Source organism: Nelumbo nucifera, chromosome 5 (assembly GCF_055504915.1).
Source record: "Nelumbo nucifera cultivar China Antique chromosome 5, China Antique-T2T, whole genome shotgun sequence".
Lineage (NCBI taxonomy): Eukaryota > Viridiplantae > Streptophyta > Magnoliopsida > Proteales > Nelumbonaceae > Nelumbo > Nelumbo nucifera.
Genome location: NC_142653.1, coordinates 31472438 through 31497806, shown reverse-complemented (window position 1 = coordinate 31497806; position 25369 = coordinate 31472438). Strand labels below are relative to the sequence as shown.

The window sequence follows — 25369 nt, the reverse complement described above, 5'->3', positions numbered from 1 at the left end:
TGTGGTTTTTGTAATATGGTTTTGATCCAAAACTTGAGAGTATGATATCTTTAGGACTTTATTTAGCTTGACAGGTCGCTAATTTTCCCGGTTCTACAATATAACTTTAATGCTCAACAGTAAAAGTTTGAATTCGGGCATTTTCAGTAGCAAGACAATATGACTTTAACATATTACACATGCTTATTTTTCTCTATAAATTTGGATACTCATAGCCTTTCTTTGATTAAATGACATGTAGAAAATGATATAGACATTTCATCAAGTTACTAGGCAAAGCATTTTTCATATATTGTGTATCGGGTTTTAGCATTTCCTATTGTAAATATGATGTTCAACAATTCAAAATGATTTTTTTCACTCGCTAGAGGAATCCTGTAATTTTAGATGCAAAAGAGTAGCTCCATTGAAAAGTATTTCAATTATTAATATAGATCAATTGATGAAGCAATTTAGTTTAATATTCATTGGATTCCAGCATGCATCATAAGTTGTCTAATTGTATATGGAGATGGAATTGGGGTTGAAAGTAGTTTTAATTAAGTTATAGGTTTTATCACCATATAGATCTTATGCTTTGGACTTTGTAAGCCAATACCAAAGTTTAAACAGGTCCACGGTAAAGACCTTGAAAGCTACATTGGTGTTCAAGTAAAACCTTGTTCTCATAGTTGAATATTAGTTCTAATAAATTATGGGCATGTTTGGATGTTTTATTTTTTAGAGGATAATTTTTATTGCCTATTGACATGCCAGGTGAATATTTTGTGGCTTCTTAACTTTTCATATGAATTTGTAAATTTTATCGTGGGATTTGATGCCTGGAGGTGTAAATTCTCTAGTACATGCATTCTAAACATAAATTGGTTTTGTGTTGAAGGAGTTCAAATACAATTATGTTCATTGTAATTGCAAGGCTTATTCGTGGTTTCTTCTTATCGAGCATCCCTTTCCACAATAGGATGGAACCCTTCATCTTTCATGTTAATTTATCCTAGTTCATGTAATGTTCTTTTATCAATAAGTTGGGTTTGTTTTGAAAATTTAAAGAACAATGAAGGGAAAAATTGACCGCAAAAAGTGTAGTTTTTGAATTAAAGAAAAATATATAAATCACGTGACACCACATGTGAACGGATTGTAACGGTGCCAATAGTAGGGGAGGATTTTGTCCATTGCCAAAAAATTTAAGGGTCTTTAAATAATTTTTAAACAATAGGCTAACTTTTTGTCCATTTACCATAAATCATAGGAGTACTTAAGGTATTTAACCTATTGAAAATATGTCCCTTACAAATTTGTTAAATTCATAGGAAGATATTCCCAAATGTGTGACCATATGCGTGGACTCTGGATTCCCATGCAAAAGTGCATGTAGAGTTTTTGATTTCAGAGAATCCCACTGCACTGGGTGTCCTCAATTTGAGGGTATTTACAAAGGTTTTACTTTCTCCCAAGCTTGTATATTATCATTCATTGAAAGATGTTTCTGTTTTTTTGATAGAACCAACATTCAATGCAAAGTGGGATGCGGGAATGGGATGAACCAGAGACAAAATCACGCGCACCGGGCTGGTTTGTGAAGTTGGTGCGAAGCACTCTATGAGGAGGATCAGAAAACAAATACAGCTGTGCCTTACAATCACATTGAAAACTATTGAGATATTCCCGATGCACGGCTGTAGTGCCTTGTAGATGACAACAGGTTCGGATTAAATCGTGCAATTGCATTTGATTTGTGAGAAGTCCCATATATAAAAGATTTTTACCCAAAATCTGAGACATATATGACCAGATCCGGATTCGGAGTCTCGGACAGGATCACCGCAAGGCCGCAAGGGTTCGCATTAGCAAGCCACCCGCGCACAGGTAACAACGCACGCGGTGGATTTTAGGGGTCGTTAACTCGCTGTATCCGCTAATCGCGAAACTTGAAGGATCTGGCGAGAGTTTGCCAACAAAGGGATTTCAGTCTCAATTTCCACCCTATAAACCTATCAGATACTTGCAACCAAGAGAAGTCCGTAAACTACGACAGGAACAGAATTACTAGATTCGTTGTTCTCTATTGTTCAGCTCGTGCAAACCCTAAGAAGGTCCGTCTTCGCGCCTCCGATCTGTGTATTGATTAATTCGAAAATCTGTATTCTCGTCACGCCTTTCAGTTTGAGTTTCGATTTTTCTGCACTTTTTGGCATCGTCTTCCTCCGAACATCAGACTCCCCTACTTGTTTTCATGGTGAAATCCATAATAGGCTTGAAAAATTCAAATAGAACCAGTGGGACTTCTGTTTTCTTATCCCTTTTCTTTGGAGCTTCCAATCAGTCTAAGTTTGGACTTTTCTGTCCTGCGGTTCTATTTACAATGTCCTTTAAAAAAAATCTTGCGACTTTATTAGATGCGTGTTCGTGGCGGAATGCCAAAGGTTTTAGCTCGCACTTTGTTTACTTTAGTGTTAAAATTTCAGGTTTGTTGTTTGGTTCACTGTAACTATTAATGTTTTGAACTTTGAATATATTTGTTTGTATTCTTTTTATGTAAGCTTATTTTTTCCCTTCTAATTATTGTTCCCCTGAATGTATATCATACAAGTAAAAGTTCGACTCAAGATTTGGTTTGTAAAGTGTCGAAGCTTAGAATTTCCTCATATTCACGGCTTAACGCCATTGTATCTAAGAAAAACTACTTGGAATTCCTGTTCCAGTGCTTGGTGGTTTATTTGTTTTTCCACTAGCTTTCTACTCAAGCAATATGGTGATTATGGGCATTTTTTATCTGTCAGGTAATTACATGAATTAATGGGAGCATGATTTGTGCTCTCCTAGACTCTTAATAATTGGAAATAACAAGTTGCAATGTACGCAAGGAGGTTCAAGTGTAGATATCAGAGATGGAATTACGCATTTCAGCCATCCAAATATCTGATCAGGCCAAACCAGCGGGAATTCTCCCATTCTCGGTCTTATAACAAAACAGTTGCATGTGAAAACCACCACCCACGGCATAGGCTGTTCCAAAATCTTCTGCCGAATCCTGTCCCATCGCCTGGTGTCCCCATTCGGTGTTGTACAGTTCTCCATGGGAAGTTCTTTACCTCCTGGGGGCATGGCACATCAAGGTTCTACAGCTCTGAAGGTGACGGAAGAAATGCAAGTGAAGATAATTGCGCACCAATAAAAGACCAAGCTAACTTTGACAAGGGGAAGTCACGGCAGAAAAATGTCAGAGCAGATGTGAGACAGTTTGATGAGCATGCTCAGCTTGGGGAACAAGATCAGAAGGATTGGCTCAACAGAGAGAAATTATCTATTGAGAGTAAAAAGAAGGAGTCACCTTTTCTGTCCAGAAGGGAACGGTTTAGAAATGAGTTCTTGCGGAGGGTGGTTCCATGGGAAAAAATTACCCTTTCATGGGAAACTTTTCCCTATTATATTCAGTAATCACTGCACCATTATGTTTCTTGTTTTTCCTTGTTTTCTTCTGTTATATTCATGTCTGTTGTAGTAGAAAATTGTAAGTTTTTTGTTTTTTTTTTTGTTACAGTGAGCACACAAAAAGTTTGTTAGTGGAATGTGCTGCTTCCCATTTGAAACATAAGAAGTTTACTATGGCTTATGGTTCCCGTTTGAAGTCTTCAAGTGGGAGAATACTGCTTCAGAGCATCCCAGGTTGTTTAATGAGTTATTGACCAATGCCAATAGACAGTTATCCTGTAAATGTACAATGCTAGTTCATATTACCATTGAATTGTCACTCAGCTTTTGTTTGGATAATGGTTGTTGTCTACAGGAACTGAGCTTTATCGAGAACGATTGGTTAGAGCACTTGCACGGGACTTACAAGTTCCATTACTGGTTCTTGATAGCAATGTTCTTGCTCCTTATGTAAGCTAGGAAATGACCTTTAAGATTTTATTTTAATTCAGATCTCCATTGTTCATTTCCCTTAGAAATTAAAGAAGGACAATAACATAGAACACTATTCTTGTAAATTTGGTGAAGGATTTTGGTGAGGAATGCACATCAGAGATTGAATCAGATGATGATAATGCAGAATCAGGAGAAGAGTGTAGTTCAGAATCAGAGGTTGAGGATGAAAATGATGCAGGGAATGAAGAAGATTGGACAAGCAGTGGCGAGGTGAAATCAGATAGTAGTGATGATGAAGTTGATTTGCAGGCATCTGCTGAAGCTCTCAAGAAGCTTGTTCCATACAGTCTGGAAGAGTTTGAGAAGGTAAGTGGTATCTACAACATCTACTGCATATGAGTAGAGTAGTCGGTAAATGCTGCTGTTGACTGCATGTCCACCTGCTTGTCTATTTGCCTGTATGTTGGTCACTCTTTGCAATAACCTCTCAAAGACTCTCTCTCTCTCTCTCCCCCTTTCCCTTTCTGAAGAGCTATCAAAAAGAGAACAAAAGAATGTTTAAAACCTGCCTAATCTCTGAGTACATGCTTGTACCATCCAATAGCTTCTGATAGAGAAGATAAAAAAAGCAGAACTGTTGTGATTAGCATTTCAGATGGCTTAACTACAGGTTTTTCTACTTCACCATGTTTCCATCTCTTACTGTCATTCCTGGTGCTTTCATCAGTAACAGATCAAATGAGATTTTATTAAAATAAGAGAAAACAGAAACATAGAAGAGTAGCTGCATCCATAATCTTACCTCATAAACATATAAAAGCAATTATAATGACCTTAAAATTGCCCACCTCCCAAGGTAGACCCTGTCATAAGTCTACCCTGTTGGCACTTCCCTTTACTAATTGACTCTGCTGAAGAGTTGGCTGATCTTGAAATCCATCTGAACAAGGTTTTCATGCTGGTTTCCAGTGATCTTGCCTTTCTTAATGTATGTAGATATGCCCATGATCCTACTTCATGCCCCCATGGATCTCCTTCAGTAGTCAAATCGAGGTGTTAATGATATTGGGTTGTTTATTAAGTACATTATATAGTAACACCGTATTTTTCTTATTCTTGATATTTTTGTTAGAGAGTCTCTGGAGAATCTGAAGGAACCTCTGAATCTGTGAAGTCAGCTGCTGTTGAGCCTCCACAACAATCAAAACGGCCACTTAAAAAAGGTAACCTTCTTTTTTCCCCTTAATACTGTTATCATATTTGGATTTTAATGGTTTACAATATTTTTAGCACATTATAAAAGCTTTAGTTCCTGAAGATTGTGCTCTCCGGCTTTAATTGCATATCCAGCCAGATTGTTCGGGTCTCAAAAGTTGAGGAGTTCTGAAGGCCCTTGGTTTGAAATATGAGAACTAGGCTCAAAATGGACACCAGTGGGGCAATATATTCTGAAAACTGAACTCAAATAAAAAATCAACTCAAACCAAGGGACAATCAACTTAGGGGCCATTTGATAACTGCTGAAGTGGCTTAACTGAATGATTATCACTTTGTCTTTTAGTGCATAAGAGGTTGCGAAGCTCCTTAATGGTGAAGCTGAAGTTTGGTTGATTCTTATGCCCTTGAATATTTTATTATTTAATTATTTATCCATTAAATGACAAAGCAATAAGCCATTCAATTAGCCATTTCATTTGTTATCAAACAGCCACTTAGATTGCTAAGCACTTGTGTCATCCATGCCGTATCTCAACTATATGGGGTCGGCTACATGAAAGCTGTTTCACTAATCCATTCTATTTAAAGCCATATCCACTGTTAAATCATTAGTGCTTAAATAATTTCTTGACTATACTAAGCACTTGCATAACATATGTATATACATGTATAGTCATATATGAACCAACATTAATTTTTTGACCATACCATAAACCAATATGATATTCTAAACCATTCATTGTATTTGGAGATAAAGTGTTCCTGTATTGTTATGCTCATGCAAACACTTATGTTACTAAGACCATCTACTTGATGAAAACTAAAAAGTTTGTCATATAGTTTGATGATCTCCAATGAATGGTTTAGAGTATTATATTGATTTATGGTATTGCGAAGTGATTACGTTGGGTTTAGAATATCTTGACTCAACATGCATGCCAAGTCACCAAATGGGGCAAGTTATTTTGAAACTCAACCCAAATTAAGAATTGGCTCAAAGATCAATCAACATAGAACATAAATTGCTATGTACTTATGTATACATGTATATATGAACCAATATGATAGTCTTCATCCATTCCATTTGGAGACTTATTGATCTCTACAATAATATGAACCAAAATTTCATCAAGTAACATAGGAGCATTAATTTATGTGTTTTTGACTGATTAATACACTTAGATATTAAAAGCTGAATCAGCACCATCTATGTTGTGCCACCATCACATGATGGATGACTGGCCATATTCACTTAAAGCTTAGGTTTGTCATAAATTGTTATCATGTTGAGAACATGCTGATGTCTGTCATCATAGGAGGAAGGTGGAAGTAACTTAAGACATACTAGAGAGTGGAGAGTTTAACTCTATTCTAATTTGTCATATTGTTAGACATAACTTGCCAGCTCCGAAGTTGACTCTTCATTTTCTGAGTTTGACTCCATTCCCAAGGATGAGGAGCCAAGTCATGGCAAAGAGTCAAAATATGCATGCCTCATCTAAGTCAAGAGACTGAATCTTCCAAATCAAGTGATCAACTTCTATGGGTCATGTCATAACTGCTTTATTCCTTTGAGTCAAGTGACTGACTGGTTTGAAATGAAGTAAATTATGACTAATTTAAGAACATTCTAGGGTACAGAGACAGGTCTCATGTACAGTACCATGAAACATTGTAGAGCTGCAAAATTGCAAATGTTGCAATTCTCTCACTGGAGTGTTTCATGATACTGCTACTGAGGAACATGTGTTTGTGCTTTAGGATGATGATTTAAAATTTAGTATATCTAATTATGCTTTGGTATTAGTAGATTAGTTGTTATTTTTGTTTGTATTTTAATTCATGCTTATGGGAGCATAAGAACTTTCCGATCATCTTTTTTTTTGAAATGTGTGAAGAATAGCTCCTGATCATAATATTATCACCTATTTATAATTCGTGTATCATGTGGTTCAAAAATTGTGACATAGCTCCCCAAATTAAGTCTATGACTCCTGAATCTACTGCACTTCTAGGCTTCATGAACCAAGCCAACTTACCAAGTTAATCAGATATGATGTTAAATTCCCCGAAAGATTAGAGTTTGATAAAATGTATTTTTACTTGTCTCTTAAAGCTTAAATTTCGCTACAAATGATCTCGCTTGTGACAGCTTATTTTGAGACACTTAAAGGAGATTACCTAGGGAGAAAGGGCAGGAACAACTTCATTAAGATGAAACTTCATGTCATACTAAAATGACAACAAATATTTAGTTAAAGGATTTAACCCCTTGATTATGAGGAGATTGAAGGTGATGAACAAGATATTTCCCTTTTTGTATTTTTTTTGTTAAGTACATTTCCTTTTTTAACCTTCCAAAATAGCTTCTAATAATTTCCAATTACATTCAAAAAAGAAAAGAAAATTCATCCGAATTTAACATAAAAATAATACAGTGTATAATGTTCCAGAAAACACCAAATCAGAATATGAATTTTTTTTTGGATCAATAAAAAAAGATTTCATTAATAAATAAAAAGGTGTACAAAGGGAGGAGATAACCTCTCTTATCTCCTCCAAGCAAGAAAAAGACAGAAAAAGATAACCTCTCTTATCCCCTCCAAGCAAGAAAAAGACGGAAAAAGTTACATGTGAGCCCGAAACAAGTTCTCCCTATTCACCCCTTGCTTTGCTAGCCCATCAGCAAGGGAGTTAGCACATCTCTTAACCCAAACTACTTTAACTTCCATGTCTTTTGTCAGCCATTGGAATTCTTCTTCTCATTGCTGTATAGCCACAAACCATTTTTATCTCCTTTCAGTCATTCTATCACCAGGTTGGAGTCTCCTTCAATGATCAACTTCCTCAACATTAAGTCCTTGGCTCTTTGAACACCTTCTAAAGTCGCCAAAATCTCAGCTCTAAGAGAATTACCCTCTTCAATTGGGCCTGAGAACAAGGCAATTATAATCCCATTCTCATCCCTTAAAGCACCCTCAATACCCGAATGCCCTGGGTTGCCAATACTACTCCCATAAAAAATCATTTTGTAAAATCCACTTGGGGGAGGGTACCAAACTGGAGCTGAAGCCTCCTGAATCGGGGATGAAAAAGCAATTTCTTTCCACTTTCTTGACAGATCATATATAGAAAAATTGTTGAAGATATCCAAAGATTTAATCCAATGGAATACCCTGACGCAAATCACCTCCTGAATAGTTTCCTTGTTCCTCTTCTATCCTGAGGATAATCTGGAGTTCCTTTCTTCCCAAATAGTCCAAATAACAGCAGCCCTTACACAACACCACATTATTCTTCCCCTTTTCTTTGGCAATCTGAAGAAAGGAGCAAACAAGCTTTTCACATCTGATGGGGGGCCCACATGCTTTCAAACAAAGAAGAAAACCATTCCCATCTGCAATATCGAATGTCTATCCTGAGTGAAAACTAACCTTCTAAAAGGAACAACTGGTTCACACCTTGTTGACCTAGTAGAACAAACCAATTACTTAACCACCTATGCAGTTTAGAAGAAACAATGTTCCTAAAATGCATCGATTCAAGTTGAAATATGATAGATTTCCCTTAAGCCTACCATAACCTTCTATTTTCCTTTTCTTTTTCATCTTTCCTTAGTCAATTCCATTACCTACCACTACCAGAAAAAGAATAGAGATATTAGAGACTCTGAGCAGAATTTCATCAGCTTACTCCTTTATGTCTGCTTCTTTATTTCATAACTCTCTCTCTCTCTCAAAAAGAAACCTCAAAAAAATTCTTAACATGCATTATGGTTCTATTTATGTGTTTTATAATTTGTTTACAGGGGATCGGGTGAAATACATTGGGCCTTCTGTACATGTGCAGGCAGATAACAGGTTTTTCACATTTCTTTTGATTCTATTTGTATTTGTCATGGATGATTGTTTTATGATCTTTATAGTTCTAAAACCATTGACACTTGTCTACTAAAACAGATTCTTTTGTTGGGGCCATTATTCTGCTGTACTGATTGGATAAACTATACACCTTGGATGACATTCTTTTTTTGTTCATAGTGCTGAACCTTTGAACTTTTGTTTTTGCAATTGTCCGGTTTGTATAGACATTTGTTTTCCTCATTTGATGGGAAGTTAAGTGGATGACATCATGTATTTCTAATTTTCTTTACCTTAATCTATGATCCAATGTTCTGAAAATCGTAATCGTATCGTACATCGTAAAGGGGTTTGAATCGTATCGTAAATCGTAAGATTTTTTCTTATTTTTTCAAAAGCTGTTAAAAACCCTAAAGTATACCTAAATCTTTCAAAAAAATAGAAAAAATGACTTTGCACAAGCTTTCTAACCCATAAACATCTTATAACTATATAGTAATGACAGAGTTATAGTTACACTAGTGTCAATAAAAAGCAATATCTTTAATTATCTTGATATGAAATATGAATGAACCACAATTTTTTAAAAGGAACCATTATGTTTTCTAGAGTCTAGAAGTATAGTGTCTTGTTTCTATTGTTTTAAATTTTAACTTTCAACTTTCAAGTGTTCAACAAAGTAACAAACTATGAACAACAAGTCATCAATTAATAATTATCCATACAATTTATATAATAGTGGGACAAACACTACAAATGAAAATTATACAACTAAAGAAATTAATTTATCTGAAATTAATGAATATAAAGAGATATCATGTGTATAGAACTATGGATGGATTTTAATTCAATTCGAAAAAATCAAATTTTAAAGTCTAAGTGCTTCATAAATCATAATCTAATTTCAAGGAGGAAGGAAAATATAAACAAGGGAAAAATGAAGAGAAGAAAGAATGGGGCAACATCTCTGTTTTAATATGAGTAATGAAAGAAAGAAAACAAACGAACCCTGTTAAGAGTGAACAAACAGAATATATCCCTGTTTTTTCATAAAAAATGAGAGTGAATATAATAGAATGGAACATGTTTTAACATTAGCAAAAAGGAAAAAAAGGAAGCTATTTTTGCACAATAGAAAGTAACCTGTTTTAACCTACAAAGTGCAAATTCATCTCTGTTTTTGCATAATACAGTTTTATTTTATGTGTATAAAAGAATGAAAAATGGGGATGGAGCCCTGTTTTGTGATTAGAAAAAGGGTGAGGGGAATATATCAGGACTAAATCCCTATTTTCATGCTAGAAAACAAGTAAAAATATTGGGGAAAAGCCCCTGTTTATGCAATGGAAAAAGGGTGAAAAGTAAAAGGGTGGAGACCCTGTTTTTATGCAAAAAAAATCAAGATAAAATATTATGAAGCAAGGGGGAAATATTACGAAACTAGGTACCCCTAGCTTTCATGTAAAAATGAATGAAAAACATGGGATGGAGCCCCTGTTTTCATGCCAAAAAACGATTGAAACAAATGGGGCGGGAGTCCCTGTTTTAATGCCAAAACACCGACTGAAATAAATAGGGCGGAGCCCCTGCTTTTTATTTCAAAAAAGCAACTGAAATAAAGGAGAAGAAAGAAGACAAGAAGAAAGGAGGAAGAGGAGGAGGAGGAAGAAGAAAGAAAGAAAGAAAGAAAGAAAGAAAGAAAACCATGTATAGATAATATAAAAACAGTAGAAATCTCTCAAAACAATACAAACCATGTACAGATAATAGTAGAAATCTCTCACCTTTCAACGCAGACAAGTAGAGGAGGTTTGGAGCTTCACCGAAACAATGGCCATTTAATCTTAAGTTAAGCTTTCAAACTCTAATCATATGAATCATCCAAGAATCAAGATTTATGATTTACACTAGCGATTTGCTTACAAATCGTACAATTTATATATACGATTTGTATCATTTTAGCCCCGATTCGATTTGAATCATATGATTCAAATCGTGAATTGCACGATTTTGAAAACATTGCTATGATCTGAAAACCATAATTGTACCTAAAATTGTAAGTATTTTTTCTCTGACACTTGTCAAGAGAAAATATTAAAAATACTAAAAACATGGAAAAATAAAAGTATACCCCATTTTTAGCCCACATCCACCATGCTCACTATTGCTACCACCTAATTTACCACCAGTACTAACGAGCTATATTTTAGGGGCCATTACTTGGTGTAATGGTAAAATCTCGGGTGGCAAGCATGAGAAATGTGAGTTTGAGTCAGAGAGCGGCCAGTTTGTGCATAAAAATGCCAAGGGTTAGGACTGTATCCAGTCTACCCATCCTTAGACCCTAGATAGCTGGGATATGGTTGGTAAAACTACTTCTGAATTTGTCTTTTCGATGTGCTGAAGTTCTATTAATTGCTACTTCATTTTAAGATTATCTTCTGATGCAGTTTTGTGTTACATTACATGCTGATAAAAGTGCCAGTTTTATAGTTTTTTTGATGAATAAAGCGCCAATTTTATCTTATAGACCGGAATGTAATTATCTGGTCATTATTTTTTTAGTTTGTAAATTGTAGTTTCCTAGGTGATGACATGAAAGGTGAAATAGAAGCTTCTTTGCTGCTGTATTCAGTCTAGAATTTAGGGGTATGTTGTTGTCATTGTTGGGGTCGAAGAATATCTTATCCAACTTCTGGAAAGATGACAGCATTGACTTACTAGCTAGGCTGGTTGTTATAAGAGGTCACTTGGCTGGTGTATCTGTTCAAAATCCTTATTCATTATCTCATTCCCCATGAAATATGACTTCACCAAAGCCTAATTGACATATACATTTCATCACAGGATCATATTGGGGAAAATACCGACTAATGGTGGTCCGACAAGTGCTTATACCATTATTCGTGGCAGGTGGGTTGGTAAGTCTTCCTGATATATAGAGGAGAACAGTTGGGTTGAGTGTTAAATGGCCTCTTCACATTTTCTTGAAACTGCATCTATTACTAATGCTTCCTTTTTCCTTTTTTCTGTGAGGATCTATGGTGATTTCCTTTTATTCTTTGGTAGTCTTTAGTGGTGGTAAGATGATTCTGAGGGACTACTTGAGACTCTCAAGAGCTAAGGTTATATGGTTTCTAAGAAATCTATCTAAGAAACCTTGGAAGACTTTGTAGTGATGGTTGTGCCTCTGAGCAATGTCTATTCACTTGCCTTTTTTAGTGATGAGTTGAAGAGTTTTCTCTCTTTCTTCGTCTCTCTCTCTCTCTCTCTTATTTATCTTCAAGACATTTGGACCTATGACATTACCAGAAGTTAGATTTTTATGCATTGGAGGGATGTATCAAGACAAATTTGACCTTATCTGATGGTTGCAACCACTAATCAGGAGCTAGGGGCCATCTGTATCTGATCTGTACTTGGGGGCATGCTAGCTAACAAAGGACAAATTTGACCTTATCTGATGGTTGCAACCACTAACCAGGAGCTAGGGGCCATCTGTATCTGATCTGTACTTGGGGGCATGCTAGCTAACAAACAGCCTAACACATGATTCAATATTTTTTGATGCATCTGCCCTGTTGTGACAGTGTTGTTATGCTTCTAATATTCTATTAATTGTTGAGGTAGTGTTTCAGAAAGACATCAATATTTTGTCAATCTCTTAATTGTTGAGGCATTGAGCATGTAGTATCCTTCATTTGGAAATGAAGGGAAGTCATATATCAAACTTCGTTACTTCCACTCTTTGGACATGCATCTGCAGATTGCATGAGACCATATTTGCTTGAATCTTAACTTGTGGAGGTCATCCACTATGTGGGTGGCTTAATTTACTAATTTAATTTTCTATCAAAACAGTTTCCATTATTAGATTTCTGATCAACATTTAGTGTTTTATTTCTGGGGAAGATGAGAAAACATGGACCCGTGAACACATCTATTCAATGTACTAATAAAATTAGTTCATATTTTTCAAATTCTAACATTATATATATTGCTAAAAATGTTGCTTTTGTTACTAAGTAACATTTGATACAAAAAATGGCATTCTTGTTGTACATTATCTGTTCATTTATGTAAAATAAAGCCAGGAGATGAAAAGGAAATGTTTCATAGAAGTGTTCTCAAGAATCCATGGATGGACATGTTTCCAATTTATGAGAGTCCATCCAACGCTGGGGTCTATTGGTTGCTTTCTTTTACCCTTTACACGGGGGGGGGGGGGGGGTTACATTGTCTTGGCATCATGATTTGAAATTGCAGTTTGTTTTAAAGGCGTGGGAAGTGTACGCCTGGAAGTGTTGGCACCTCTGAGGCATACGCCTCATACGCTTTTTTCATGAGGCGTGCTAGAGGCATATGCCTCATGCGCCTCACACACACCTCATATAAAAAGACAAAAAAATAAAACAGAAAGAAAAAAGAAAAAAAAGGAAAGGGAAGGGAAAGAAAAAGAAAGAAAGAGAAGAAAAACTTACTATGGAATTGTTGAAGAACTCCAATCATGCATATTCTATCTTTGCAAGTAGATGATTACTTCTTTGCAAGGATGGTTTCTTTTCTGTTAAATTCCTTTACAGCAAGCTGGTGGAGGGGGGGGGAGTAATTTCCCACGGGCAAGTATACGGTGTATAGCTGCATCTACCAAGGTTGCTTTATTTGTTTGGACTGCATCTCTTAACAAGTGTTTAACCAGGGACAACTTAATTAAGAGGGGTTGCTTGATTGAAAAAAGCACTAATTGTATTTTTTATGTAGAAATGGTTGATCACTTGTTTTTGCATCGTGCATTCATTAGAAGTCTGTGGACAAAAATGTTAGACATATTTGGGCTACAGTTGTGTTTCCCGAAGTCTGCGATGGGTTTTTTTTTCCGTCTAGTTGGCAGTTAAAAGGTCTGAATAGAAAAGGGAAAGTGGTTTGGGGAGTGCTTCCTATGACAATTTTTTTGGATGGTGTGGTTGGAAAGAAATGCCGGATTTTTTGAAGATAATGGAAAGACAGAAGAAGAAATTGTTAAAATTCTATATATGTCCATGGAGATCTTTCTTTTTGACACACCTGGTTTTCACTTGTTTGTGTAAGGAATCTCTGATCATTTTCAGAAAAATTCCTCTGGGGTCTTTTTGATCATTCATATTTTCATATGAATGTTTTTGTATAAATTTTGTGCTAGTTTAACTGGGATATCATGGATATTATGTAAAATGATTTTCTTGTACTTGTTTGGGTATTTACTGCAAATGTCAGATTGTATTGTTTAATAAATTGTTTACCTTGGCACCATCTGTCATATCTAGGTCTTTGTCAAATGGGCAGCGTGGAGAGGTATTTGAGGTGAATGGTGACCGAGTAGCAGTCATTCTGGATAATTGTGAAAAAACAGCTGAAGAGAAGAATGAAAAAACTGCTGAACAGAATGACAACCCATCAATTTACTGGATACATGGTATCTTTATTTTTCACCTTTTTTGGCATTACATTTTTTGCTTGTATGTTGGTCTACTTCTACCTTTTCATATGGTACTATCTTTAGATTCTTTACAGGATCTACAGCTAAGGTAATCAGAAGATTGGGAATTGTTTAACTTTATTTATTTTGTCTAAAATTTTCTACTGTCACTGGTTTTTAGTATTAAAAATAGCAAAGGCTGATATGGTTTGGTAGATTCTCTTTTTTTTTGAGGAAAGGTAAAGTATTATTGTATTAATAAGCGTACAAGTAAAGGTCCTTTGTACAAGGAGACTATACAAGTAGTCCACATTTGAAAAAGAGCCATCCATAGTAACATCTTTGAAGACTTGAGTTACAGACAACTAGTTCCTTAAGACATCTAAAACATGATTGATGACTTCAGCTTCAGATGAAGTAACAAGCTCAAAAATTCTGCTGCTCCTTTCACTCCACAAAACCCAAAGAATCGCCAAAGGAATTACAGACCAGCAAACTTTCCTCTTCTTGGACCATCTCAATCTTCCAACATAGCTTCCACTGTGGCAGGCATACACAAACTCAAGTTCAGGGCTTTTAAAAAGTAACTCCACACAGTTGTGCTGAAATTGCAATGTAAGAAAAGATGATTTGAGGATTCACTGGTTTAGGGATTGATGTCCCTGTTTTAGGGATTCATGTTAAATCAATGAATGCTAACTGCATACATAGTTTGTTTTAATCAAATATTTAGTTGGCAATCAAACTTGGCAGTTGGTACCCATGTGTCAGAGATTTCTTCTCTCAAAATAATGTGGTTAGACTGAAAACCTGATATCAAGCTCTAGGGTTGCTGGATAGCATCTGATATTATTAATTTTTCTTATTTTTGATCATTATCAGGATAGATGATTTTTTTTGATGAACAAAAAAGTATTATTATTATTTTTAAATCAGGATAGATGAATTTTATCAATTTGAAATAAGAGAGAATGAAGCACAACCTTTTCACCCTTTGAGTGGAGGGAGTGGGAGTGGGGACCATGGTCCTTGGGCTGACAACATGGAAGCAGTACAAAATAAAAGTATATGTTATTCTGAGTTAGGAAGGAGTGGAGGGCCTAGTCGTGAGCTTGCTATCCATCTTTTTCTGGTCTATCCACCAGTGTTATCTGATCTCTACTTGAACAAGCACTTTAACCTGGTTGCAAAATGATTTTGCCTCCCTTATAAGGTCTCCAAGTGTCCACAGAATATTGGCTTGAGCTAGCATCCAGCTTATGATTGTTTTTGAGTCCCCTTATGTGGTTCTGCCTGATTCCTGACAATATTCAGGGTCTAACCTACATTCATACCCTGGACTAAAGCTGTTATTTCTGCTGTATTAGAGTCCCATCATCTATTGGACCTGAAGATACCTTGAGAACTTTACCAGTGTTATCTCCATATTCTCAACTAATGCCTGATGGTCCTCATCTGCCCTAGGAACAGATATCAAAATTCATTTTTGATACTCTGTAGGTAGAGGCTTCCATTCCTGCAGCACTGGAGATATATGAATAGCAAAGTATCTCATATTGATATTAAGGATAAATCTTTGATAAACACCAACGGACTTGAAATTTCCATTAGTTAAGCCAAATGACGGTATTACCATTTCAAAGTGTATGACTGTATGTAATGTGTAGAACGTGTACTATAAATGATAACAATAATTAATTTAAGGTCACAACTATAAGGGCTCGGCTATATAGAATGTGTACCATCCATTCTGTTCAATGTCATCTATCATTAAATTGTGGGCACTTAAATCATTCCATACTACCTGCCAAGTCCTTTTTTGGTCTTTTTTTTTGATAAATAAAGTCATCTTCCATTAATTTAATGATTGGTTACATGAAAATCCCCTTAGAGGTGCGAGGTGCCGCCTCTCCGAACAGCAAATACAAAAACTACATGAATGTTGATGTTAAACAAGAGTTACAGTTGTGCCCAGAACAATGTTTCCCTATTTATCCCTTGTTTTGCCAAGACATTGGCAAATTCATTAGCTGATCTCCCAACCCACTGTACTGTTATAGACATATTTCTTGTCAGCCATTTGAATTTCTTTAACTCATTTTTGTAGCCCCAAGTGACATCCTCTGGATTATTTAACCAGTCCACCACTGTCTTAGATTCTCCTTCAATCAGAAGCTGCTCCACGCCCACTTCTTTTGCAAGAAGTATTCCTTGTATTGCAGCTAACAGTTCTGCCCGGATAGAGTTCCCAACACCTAAAGGGCCAGAGTAGAGTTTTGCCCGGTCTTCCCCTACCTCTTTTAGCCCCTTGAACTTGTAAACTTGTAATAGATAACTTTTAATGGGCGCTACATCTTCCATGCACATGGACAAACCATCTCAGTCATCTTTCTCTCATTTTATCACCCTATTAGAGCTATTCCTAAGTTCCTTCATATGACCTCATTTCTAACCCTGCCCTTTCTAGTTTTACCACCCATCCATCTAAGCATTCACATTTCTGCTACACTCATTTTTTGGACAATCTGTCCTTTAACTACCCAACACTTTGCTCCATATACTATAGCTGGCCTTACAACTGTTTATGGAATTTTCCTTTTAGACAAGGTGGTATTTTCCTTTCACACAAGATTCCTAATGCACCCCTCCATTTTGTCCATCCTACTCTACCTCTATGAGACAATATCCTCCTCAATCTCTCATTTGTTATTAATATTTGACCACGGTAACGGAAGAGGTCACATTGAATTTTCTCTTGGTCTCCAATACCAAGTATACCATATTGTGCGGAGGCGCCTTGGAAGAGTTGGACAGTGGACACGTCAAATCTCAGTGTGTCCGTAATGGGTGTGAGAGGGATTAAGGTGGAAGAAGTCCCAAGAACAGTGAAGTTGGGAGTCGGAGAATCTCAATCCGTGTGGCTGCTATCGTCGGTAGAGGAGAGATTGTGGAGAAATCTTTGGGAGATTGAAGATGATGATGTGGCAAGGGTCAAAGAAATAAAGAAACTTGACCGTTTTTGCAAAACAAAGGCAAGTGAGCAGTCGCTCAGTTCGAAAGTGGAATTTTAGGGCACTAAGGAAAACTTTCAATCTGAGCCGTCCATCAACTCACGTGTGGCTTCAGTTCGATTGTGTGTGGAGGTGACGGCTGGAACGAGCAATAAATGCTCATTTAATGCTAAGCACACGGCTTCAGTCAACCCGACGGGTGAACTGATCGAACCAAAGCGTGACTCAAACCAAAAGTTGGCGGACAATAGTAGGGGTCAGGGGTGGATTCAAGCCGAGCCGAGTCGAATGGTACCAGGCTCGAGCTCGAGATCGAGCTCGATTCGAGCCAGAACCTTGAGCTTCAGCTCGGCTCGAGTCAAAAGTTCATAAGCTCGAGCTTGGCTCGGCTCGGCTCATTTTATATTTTATAAAAATATTTATTATATATTTTATAAAAATTTATTTTATATTTAAAAAATAAGAATTATAATAATTAAGAATTATATATATTATTTTTTATAATTTTATTATATATATTATATATATTATATATATTCGAGTCGATTCGCGAGCCTCACGAGCCGAGCTCTAGTAGGCTCGAGCTCGGCTCGTTTATTAATCGAGCCACTGAATTGGGCTTGAGCTCGAGCTTGAGCAGCTCGGCTCGTTGCCACCCCTAGCAGGGGGCTATCATCGTCTTTCTCGACCCCTGTTGTTCGTCCCCCCGCTGCGGGTTTAATACAGAGAAGCAAGGCCGCCACCAGAGGTTCAAGGGACGCCGGAGAAGGTAGCGGCAACACTTAGGTATGGAAACCGGTGTCGACGAACAACTCTACATCCTCTGAGAAACCAAATCTGAAATTCAATAGACATGAAAGCGACGAATTTGAAGAGGAAAGTGCCTGGGAAGATTTATTGCAAGAGAAGGCACACCTATTGGAGCTAGACGATAGCATCGGAAGTGTCAATACCGCTAAAACTCGCATCTTGCTGTTCGGAATTCCCTCTAAATGCTGCAGTTTGGTTCCAAGAGAAGAATCAGACGATAGTCCTACGCCAGTCTTAGTGGTGAACTCAGAGCTAGTCAGGAGGGAAGACGAAGAAATCCCAGAGAAGACACATCGTCAAGATACTAAAGAGGGGAATTAACTATGAAAGGCAGGAAGAAGGGAGCCTGAAAAGAAAAAGAGGGATACAATAGGCAACCATTGATTTAGGGGTTTTAAGCAGATTGAAATGAAGATAGTCAGCTGGAATGTAAGAGGCCTTGGAAGTGCCAAAAAGAGGAGAATAATTAGGAACACTCTCAAGAAAGAAAGACGAGATCTGATTTTGATTCAAGAAACCAAGTTATCAGAGTTGAATAAAAGGTGGATAAGAAGCATTTGGGGAGCTAGGGGTCTATGTTGGTCGTTTGCCCCATCATGGGGAGCCTTAGGAGGGATTTTGGCCATTTGGAGAAATGAGGAAATGGAATGTGTGGAGGAATTGATTGGCAGATACTCAGTTTCCATAAAAATTAGAAGACCCTCGGACGGGTGTGAGTGGGTGGTAACAAATGTATATGGTCCCAATTCCTATAGAGACAGGGAGGCCTTTTGGGAGGAGTTATGTGCCATTAGAGGAGTTTGGGAGGGACCATGGTGTGTGGGAGGTGACTTCAATGTTATCAGATTTTCGGGAGAAACAAACAAGCTGAACCAAGGAGTCACTTCCAGTATGAGGAAGTTTAATAACTTAATCGAGTCCCTTGAATCGATTGAACCTCCAATGTTAAGGGTGGACTATAACACGATCAAACTTCTAATCCCCCCCAACCTGCTCCAAACTGGATAGATTTCTAATTAATCCTGACTGGGAAGAATTGTGGGGCTCAATAGTAGTGAAAGTGCTACCTAGGGTTACCTCAGATCATTGCCCCATCTCAATTGATAAGGAAATTCCAGGGGAGGCCCGTCTCCATTCAGATTCGAAAACATGTGGTTTGAGGATCACTGATTTAAAACCAGACTGAAGGATTGGTGGTAGGAACTCAGACCTTTGGGGAGTATGAAATTGTTAAGCTTTGCATGGAAATTAAAGAGGATAAAAGGATAATAAAAGAGTGGAACAAAGAGCATTTTGGGAGGGTAGAAGAAATAAAAGACAATATAATGAGGAAGATTGAGGAGCTTGACAAGAAAGAGGCTAGCAGAAGTTTAACAAGAAGAAGAGAGAGAGGATTGATGGAAAATCAAGCAAGAATGGGAAGAGATTTTAAGAAAGGAGGAAATTTGTTGGAGACAAAAGTCAAGGTGTCAATGGATTGTTGAAGGAGATAGTAATACGAAGTTTTTCCATGCAATTGCAAATGGAAGGAGAAAGAGAAATTTGATCTTCAGTGTGGAGGGGGGGGGTTAGGAAGTAAGAGAGAGCTAGGAGATCACAAGGATCTTTGTGAACTACTTCAAAGAAATCTTCACAAGCTCAAGTGGGGTGACAACAGAACTACCAAAAATGGAAGGGGATAGTCTCTCAGAAGAATAGTCTTTGTCTTTAGAGAGGAACCTCACTTTGGAAGAAATTAAGAATGCAATCTTCTCCATGGATAGATCAAAAGCCTCTGGACCGGATGGATTTTCAATGGCCTTTTATCAAGAATGTTGGGATTGGCTGAAAAATGATATTTTGGAAGTGTTCAATGAATTCTTTCTCAAAGGAGAGGTGCCTCGAGGGGTGAATGCCACTTTTATCACTTTAATCCCGAAAAGCGGGGAGGCCAAAACCCCTAAAGGCTATAAGCCAATTAGTCATGTTGGGAGTATATATAAAATTATTGCAAAGGTTCTCTCAGAAAGGATCAAGAAAGTGCTTCCATCGATCATCTCACCATTCCAAGGTGCCTTTGTGGAAGGTAGGAAGATTGTGGATCAAATCCTAGTAGCCAATGAGTGTGTTGCGGAAAAAAGAAAGGGTAGAGGAAAAGGGTTGGTGTGTAAGGTGGACCTAGAGAAAGCTTATGATATGGTTAATTGGGAAGTGCTACTTCAAATGTTAGAAATGTTGGGCTTTGGAACCAAGTGGAGATTGTGGATCAGAGGATGTCTAAATTCTGCCCATTATTCAATTCTTATTAATGGAGTAGCGAGGGATTTCTTTCCGGCTGAGAGAGGAGTTAGGCAACGAGACCCCTTATCTCCCTTTCTCTTCACTGTAGTGGCTGAGGTGTTAAGTAGATTGGTGGCGAAAGCCGACTCTCAAGGTTTGTTTATGGGGTGGAGGATAGGTAGAAATCAAGAGGTTGTTACCCACCTCCAATTTGCAGATGACACAATCTTCTTTTGTGAGGGAGGTAACGAGGAAGGTGTGGTTAATCTAAAGAGGCTATTGGATAACTTTGTGGGGATAACAAGTTTAAGGATTAATTGGACCAAAACAGGCATTGTAGGGATCAATCTAGAGGAAGAGAAACTTAATAGATTCGCAGAGATTTTGGGGTGTGAGATTAGAAGTTGGCCAACTAGCTATTTGGGGTTACCTTTAGGTGGTAATCCTAGGTTAGAAATTTTTGGAAGCTAGTCATCGAAAGATTTTCTAGGAAGCTAGCTCTATGGAGGAGGAATTACATCTCTCTTGGTGGAAGGATAACACTGATCAGAGCCACGTTGGCAAACCTCCCTGTTTACTTCCTCTCAACCTTTAGAATACCCTACAAAGTGGCAAGGAGGTTAGAAAAATACATGAGAGGTTTCCTTTGGGACCCAGGAGAAGAGAGTAAGGATCACCTGATTAATTGGGATCAAGTTAGAAAGCCCAAGGATAAAGGGGGTTTGCGAATAGGAAATATTCACTTAGGAACACAACTCTGTTAGGGAAATGGTTGTGGAGGTTCCCTTTTGAGAGAGATAGGCTATGGCACAAAGTCATTGTGAGTATTCATGGTTTGGATGGGAATGGTTGGGATGCAAAAGTCGCCCCTCATGTATCCTATTGTTCTCCTTGGAAAGCTATTTATGAAATTTACCCAACTTTCCTTAATTACATTTGGTTTGATGTGGGCCAAGGCAATAAAGTTCGTTTTTGGGAAGATCTTTGGGTGGGAAATAGTTCACTCAAAGACTTCTTTCTTGACCTATACACTTTGTCAAACTTCAAAGGGAAAACAATAAGTCTTTTGTGTAATCCTGGCCCGAGTGGGGTCAATTGGAATTTGAGTTTCAGAAGGGGCCTTTGGGAAAATGAATGTGCATCTTTGATTCACTTGCTGGATCTTCTAGGACAAGTTCTTTTGGACCCGTCCTTGGAAGATTCCAGAATTTGGAAAGGCTCCGCAGATGGCCTCTTCTTTTGTTCCTCTTTCTTTAATGTTCTTGCCTCACCTAGCAACCCGGCTGGGGACTTCCCTGTAAAAGAAATTTGGAGTAAGCCTATCCCCCCAAAAATTCAAGCCTTCCGTTGGGAAAATTTCCTTGGCAAGGTTAATACTTGTGATATGCTGCAAAAAAGAAGGCCTTTTGCTTGCCTTTCTCCTCACATGTACTCCCTTTGTAAGGAAAGTGGTGAGACCTTGACACATCTATTTTTATCTTGTTCTTTTATGCATTATGTTTGGGATTCTTTTTGTCTTCTCTTTGGTTGCAGGTGGGTTTCCCCTCAAGATGTGGCAGGTCTTTTTAACCGAGACTTTTTGAGGCAATCAAAGAAAAGAGGGAAGGTTATGTGGAAAGCTACAAAGGCAGCTATTTGTTGGGTGATATGGGAAGAAAGGAATAACAGAATATTCTTAGAAAAGAGTAGAACCACAGAGGAGGTGATTGACACAATCAAAGTTAAAGTAGCCCATTGGGTAAGCTCTTTGCATATCTTCCAAGAGTTCTCAGTCACAGACCTTATAAGATCCTGGAGAGAAGTAGTACAATCTTAAAGAGTGAAAGAGAGAGTAAGGACGGAAAGGAAACCTCCGGATGGTAACAGAATTAAACTGAATTTTGATGGAAGTTCATTCGGAAATCTGGGATTGCCAAGTATTGGGGGAGTAATCAGAAATTCTGAAAGGAGAATATTAGCATTATTCTCTAGATCTATTGGCATGGGCAACTCTCTAAAAGCTGAGGTAATGGCATTGCTACAAGGATTGAAGATAGCCAAGCAACTATGAATGGGGCATATTGAGGTTGAAAGGGATTCCAAGGTGATCATCTCTTGGGCTAACAACAATAAAACTACTTCGTGGACTTTCAAACAAGTGAAAGGGAAGTGGAAAAGGTTGCAAGGGAGGTAGAGGCAGAATTCAAATGGGTTAGCTGATTATCTTGCTAAACAAGGGGCTTTGAGGCAACAATTGTTTTGGTCTGCATTGTAAAAGGGACAGAAATATGTAATAGTGTGGGACTTCTAGTCCCATACACAAAGTTGTAAAACTTCTTAAATCTAATTTCAAATAAAAGTCTCCTTTGATGATAAAAAAAAACTTCTTGTTTCTAATGTTATCCACCAGCCTAATTTTGCATTTAATCCTTCGTTAGTTTCATCAATTAATACTGTGCCATCAGCAGACATCAAGCACCATGAAACCTCCTCTCGGATATGTTTAGCCAATTCAAATCTATCATAAAAAATATGTTTAGTCAATTCATCTATGACTAGTGTGAATAAGGGCTAAATGAAGCACCTTGGTGAAGACCCGTAACCTGTTGTAATTCTAAAATCTGTTGTATCTCCCGCAGGTGTTCTAACATTGGTTTTTGCACCCTCATAAGGTACTAACAAAATATGTTGGCAATACTTGTGAGAGAAACCTGAATTTTCGTAAAGTCGGAAAGGTTTTCTTAAAAGATTCTCAAAGTTGTGAAAGCGGGTGTGCAGTTGTTGGAATGGAGGGGGGAGCAAACTGTGGTTTTGTATGACTTAGTGAACTTATTTGAGACAGAGGAGGAGTGCACAGAAACAATTGGGGAGCAATTTGTTAGTTTTTTTTTTTTTTGGATCAATAACATAGTTCATTAATTATCACAATGGGAATTACAAAGAGGAAGACAAACTTTCTTATCTTCCAACTTCATCTTGAGCCCCAAGAATTGAAAAAGAGAGAAAGAGAAAAGGAAAAAAGGAGAAAACAGAATTAAATTACAACTGTGCCCATAACATTGACTCCTTGTCCACTCTTTGTTTAGCCAACCCATCAGCAAAAGAATTAGTTGATCTTTTTACCCAACTGATTTTAACTTCCATTTCTCGAACCAGCCATCTGAATTTCCTTCTCATATTGCTATATCTCTATAAACCACTATCGTCTTTATTCAGCCACCCTACCACCACCTCCGAGTCCCCTTCTATTATCAGTTTTCTGAGGTTCATCTCCTTAGCTTTCTGGACTCCTTCCACGACTGCTTGGATCTCAGCTCTAAGGGAGTCACCCACTCCAATTGGGCTTGAGAACATGGCAGAAACAATCCCATTCTCGTCCCTAAAAACACCCCCAATCCCTGATTGTTCAGGGTTCTCTTTGCTACTTCCATAAAAGTTTAGTTTTATGAAGCTCGCCAGTGGGGGAGTCCAAGACACACTCATTACTGCTTTAGTCTGGGTACAACTTGCAATCTCGCCCCACTTCCTTAGCATGCCATCCACTGTAAAGTCTGTGAATAGCTCTAGGGATTTCATCCACTGTACAACCCTTATATGGATCAGGGCCCTCAGATCTTCAGCACTTCTCTCTTTTTCAGAGAAAATCCTGGAGTTTCTTTCTTCCCATAAAGACCACCAGAGTGCTGCCCTCAGTCCTCTCCACATAGTCCTCCCCGTTTTTATACGGCACTTGAAAAAAGAAGCAAAAAGACTTTGCATATTTGATGGAGGATTCCAAGTACACCCAAACAAAGAGAAAGCCCACTCCCAAATAGATTTTGCAAATTGGCAAGACACCAGTAGATGGAAACTAGTCTCCCCAGTGTTGATTCTTTCTAGAAATGCTTCCCAGCAAAAACTACCAAGAGATGGTGAACCTTTGGAAGAATTCAACGAAACAACTGGTTTAGTTAAAAGAGACATCCAAAGATGTTGGCAGTGAGGTTTTGGTGAGGAAAGATATCTCTAATGAGAAGGATTTTGGTAAAGATATGAATGAGGAGGTGGTTGGCTTTGAGGAAAGGTCTGAGGAAATTGTTATAGAAGTTGTAGTTGGGAGATTGGGAAAAGATTTGGTTGGGAAGAAGACAGAAGTAGAAAGGAAAGGCTTGGTAAGAGAAGTTAGGACTGAGGTCAAAATTCCGTTGAACCCAAAAAAGTTGAAGGGTTCAAACTCTGGCCAGTTAATTCATTTTACTAAGATCTTTTCTTGATTGAAAGATGGTCTCTTTGGAGCAGATCCAAGTGGAAAATTCAAGAGGATGTATAAGAGAAAGAGGATGAAAACCAAGTTTAGAATGAATAGGGAGGAGGTTGAATTGGAACTTTGGCTTTAACAAGAACCTTAGAGGGTCTGAACTTTTTGTAGTGTTCGAGCCGTTAGGCTTGCTAGACTGAGTGTTCTTGGGAGAAGGTAGTTCAGATTCTAGGATTTGGGGTCCTAATTCTGACAGGTTGTTTTCTTGTAAATCCTTTCTACACTCGTTGGTTGCACCTCCTCCTCATCCTTTCCCAGTTGAAGAAATTAGGTGCTCTCCCATTCCCCCTAAAATCAGTGCTTTTTGTTGGGAAGTATTTCATGGTTGTATTAATACTTTTGATGTACTTCAAAGAAAATGACCAATTTGGTGTTTGTCCCCCAACTGGTGTGTCCTGTGTAAGATGAATGGTGAGACTGCTGTCCATCTTCTAATATCTTGTCCTTTGGTCAGTTTTACTTGGAATTTGTTTACCTTCCTTTTTGGGTGCATGTGGTCTTCTCCTGCCAATTTGGAAGGTTTATTCAGCCCTATTGGCATTAGTGGCAGTGTGGCACGAAAAGGAGGGGTAAGATCCTATGGAGATGTACTAGAGAAGCACTACTTTGG

The 25369-nt window shown here is 37.7% G+C and overlaps 1 protein-coding gene across 2 annotated transcripts in view; it reads left to right on the top strand.

Annotated features, from left to right (window-relative positions):
• The first annotated feature begins 1783 nt into the window (after nucleotides 1–1783).
• The window catches only part of LOC104600003 (uncharacterized), a 50688-nt gene continuing 27102 nt past the window's right edge, over nucleotides 1784–25369 (top strand). Inside the window, exons 1-9 of one of the 2 annotated variants that reach the window (XM_010262792.3) lie at nucleotides 1784–2096; nucleotides 2784–3437; nucleotides 3545–3669; nucleotides 3791–3885; nucleotides 4003–4236; nucleotides 5003–5093; nucleotides 8897–8948; nucleotides 11796–11861; nucleotides 14252–14400. In XM_010262792.3, the coding sequence (XP_010261094.1) occupies nucleotides 2857–3437; nucleotides 3545–3669; nucleotides 3791–3885; nucleotides 4003–4236; nucleotides 5003–5093; nucleotides 8897–8948; nucleotides 11796–11861; nucleotides 14252–14400 (1393 nt within the window). In that variant the 5' untranslated portion in view covers nucleotides 1784–2096; nucleotides 2784–2856. The remainder of the gene's footprint in view (nucleotides 2097–2783; nucleotides 3438–3544; nucleotides 3670–3790; nucleotides 3886–4002; nucleotides 4237–5002; nucleotides 5094–8896; nucleotides 8949–11795; nucleotides 11862–14251; nucleotides 14401–25369) is intronic. The other variant, XM_010262793.3, reaches the window with a different exon arrangement.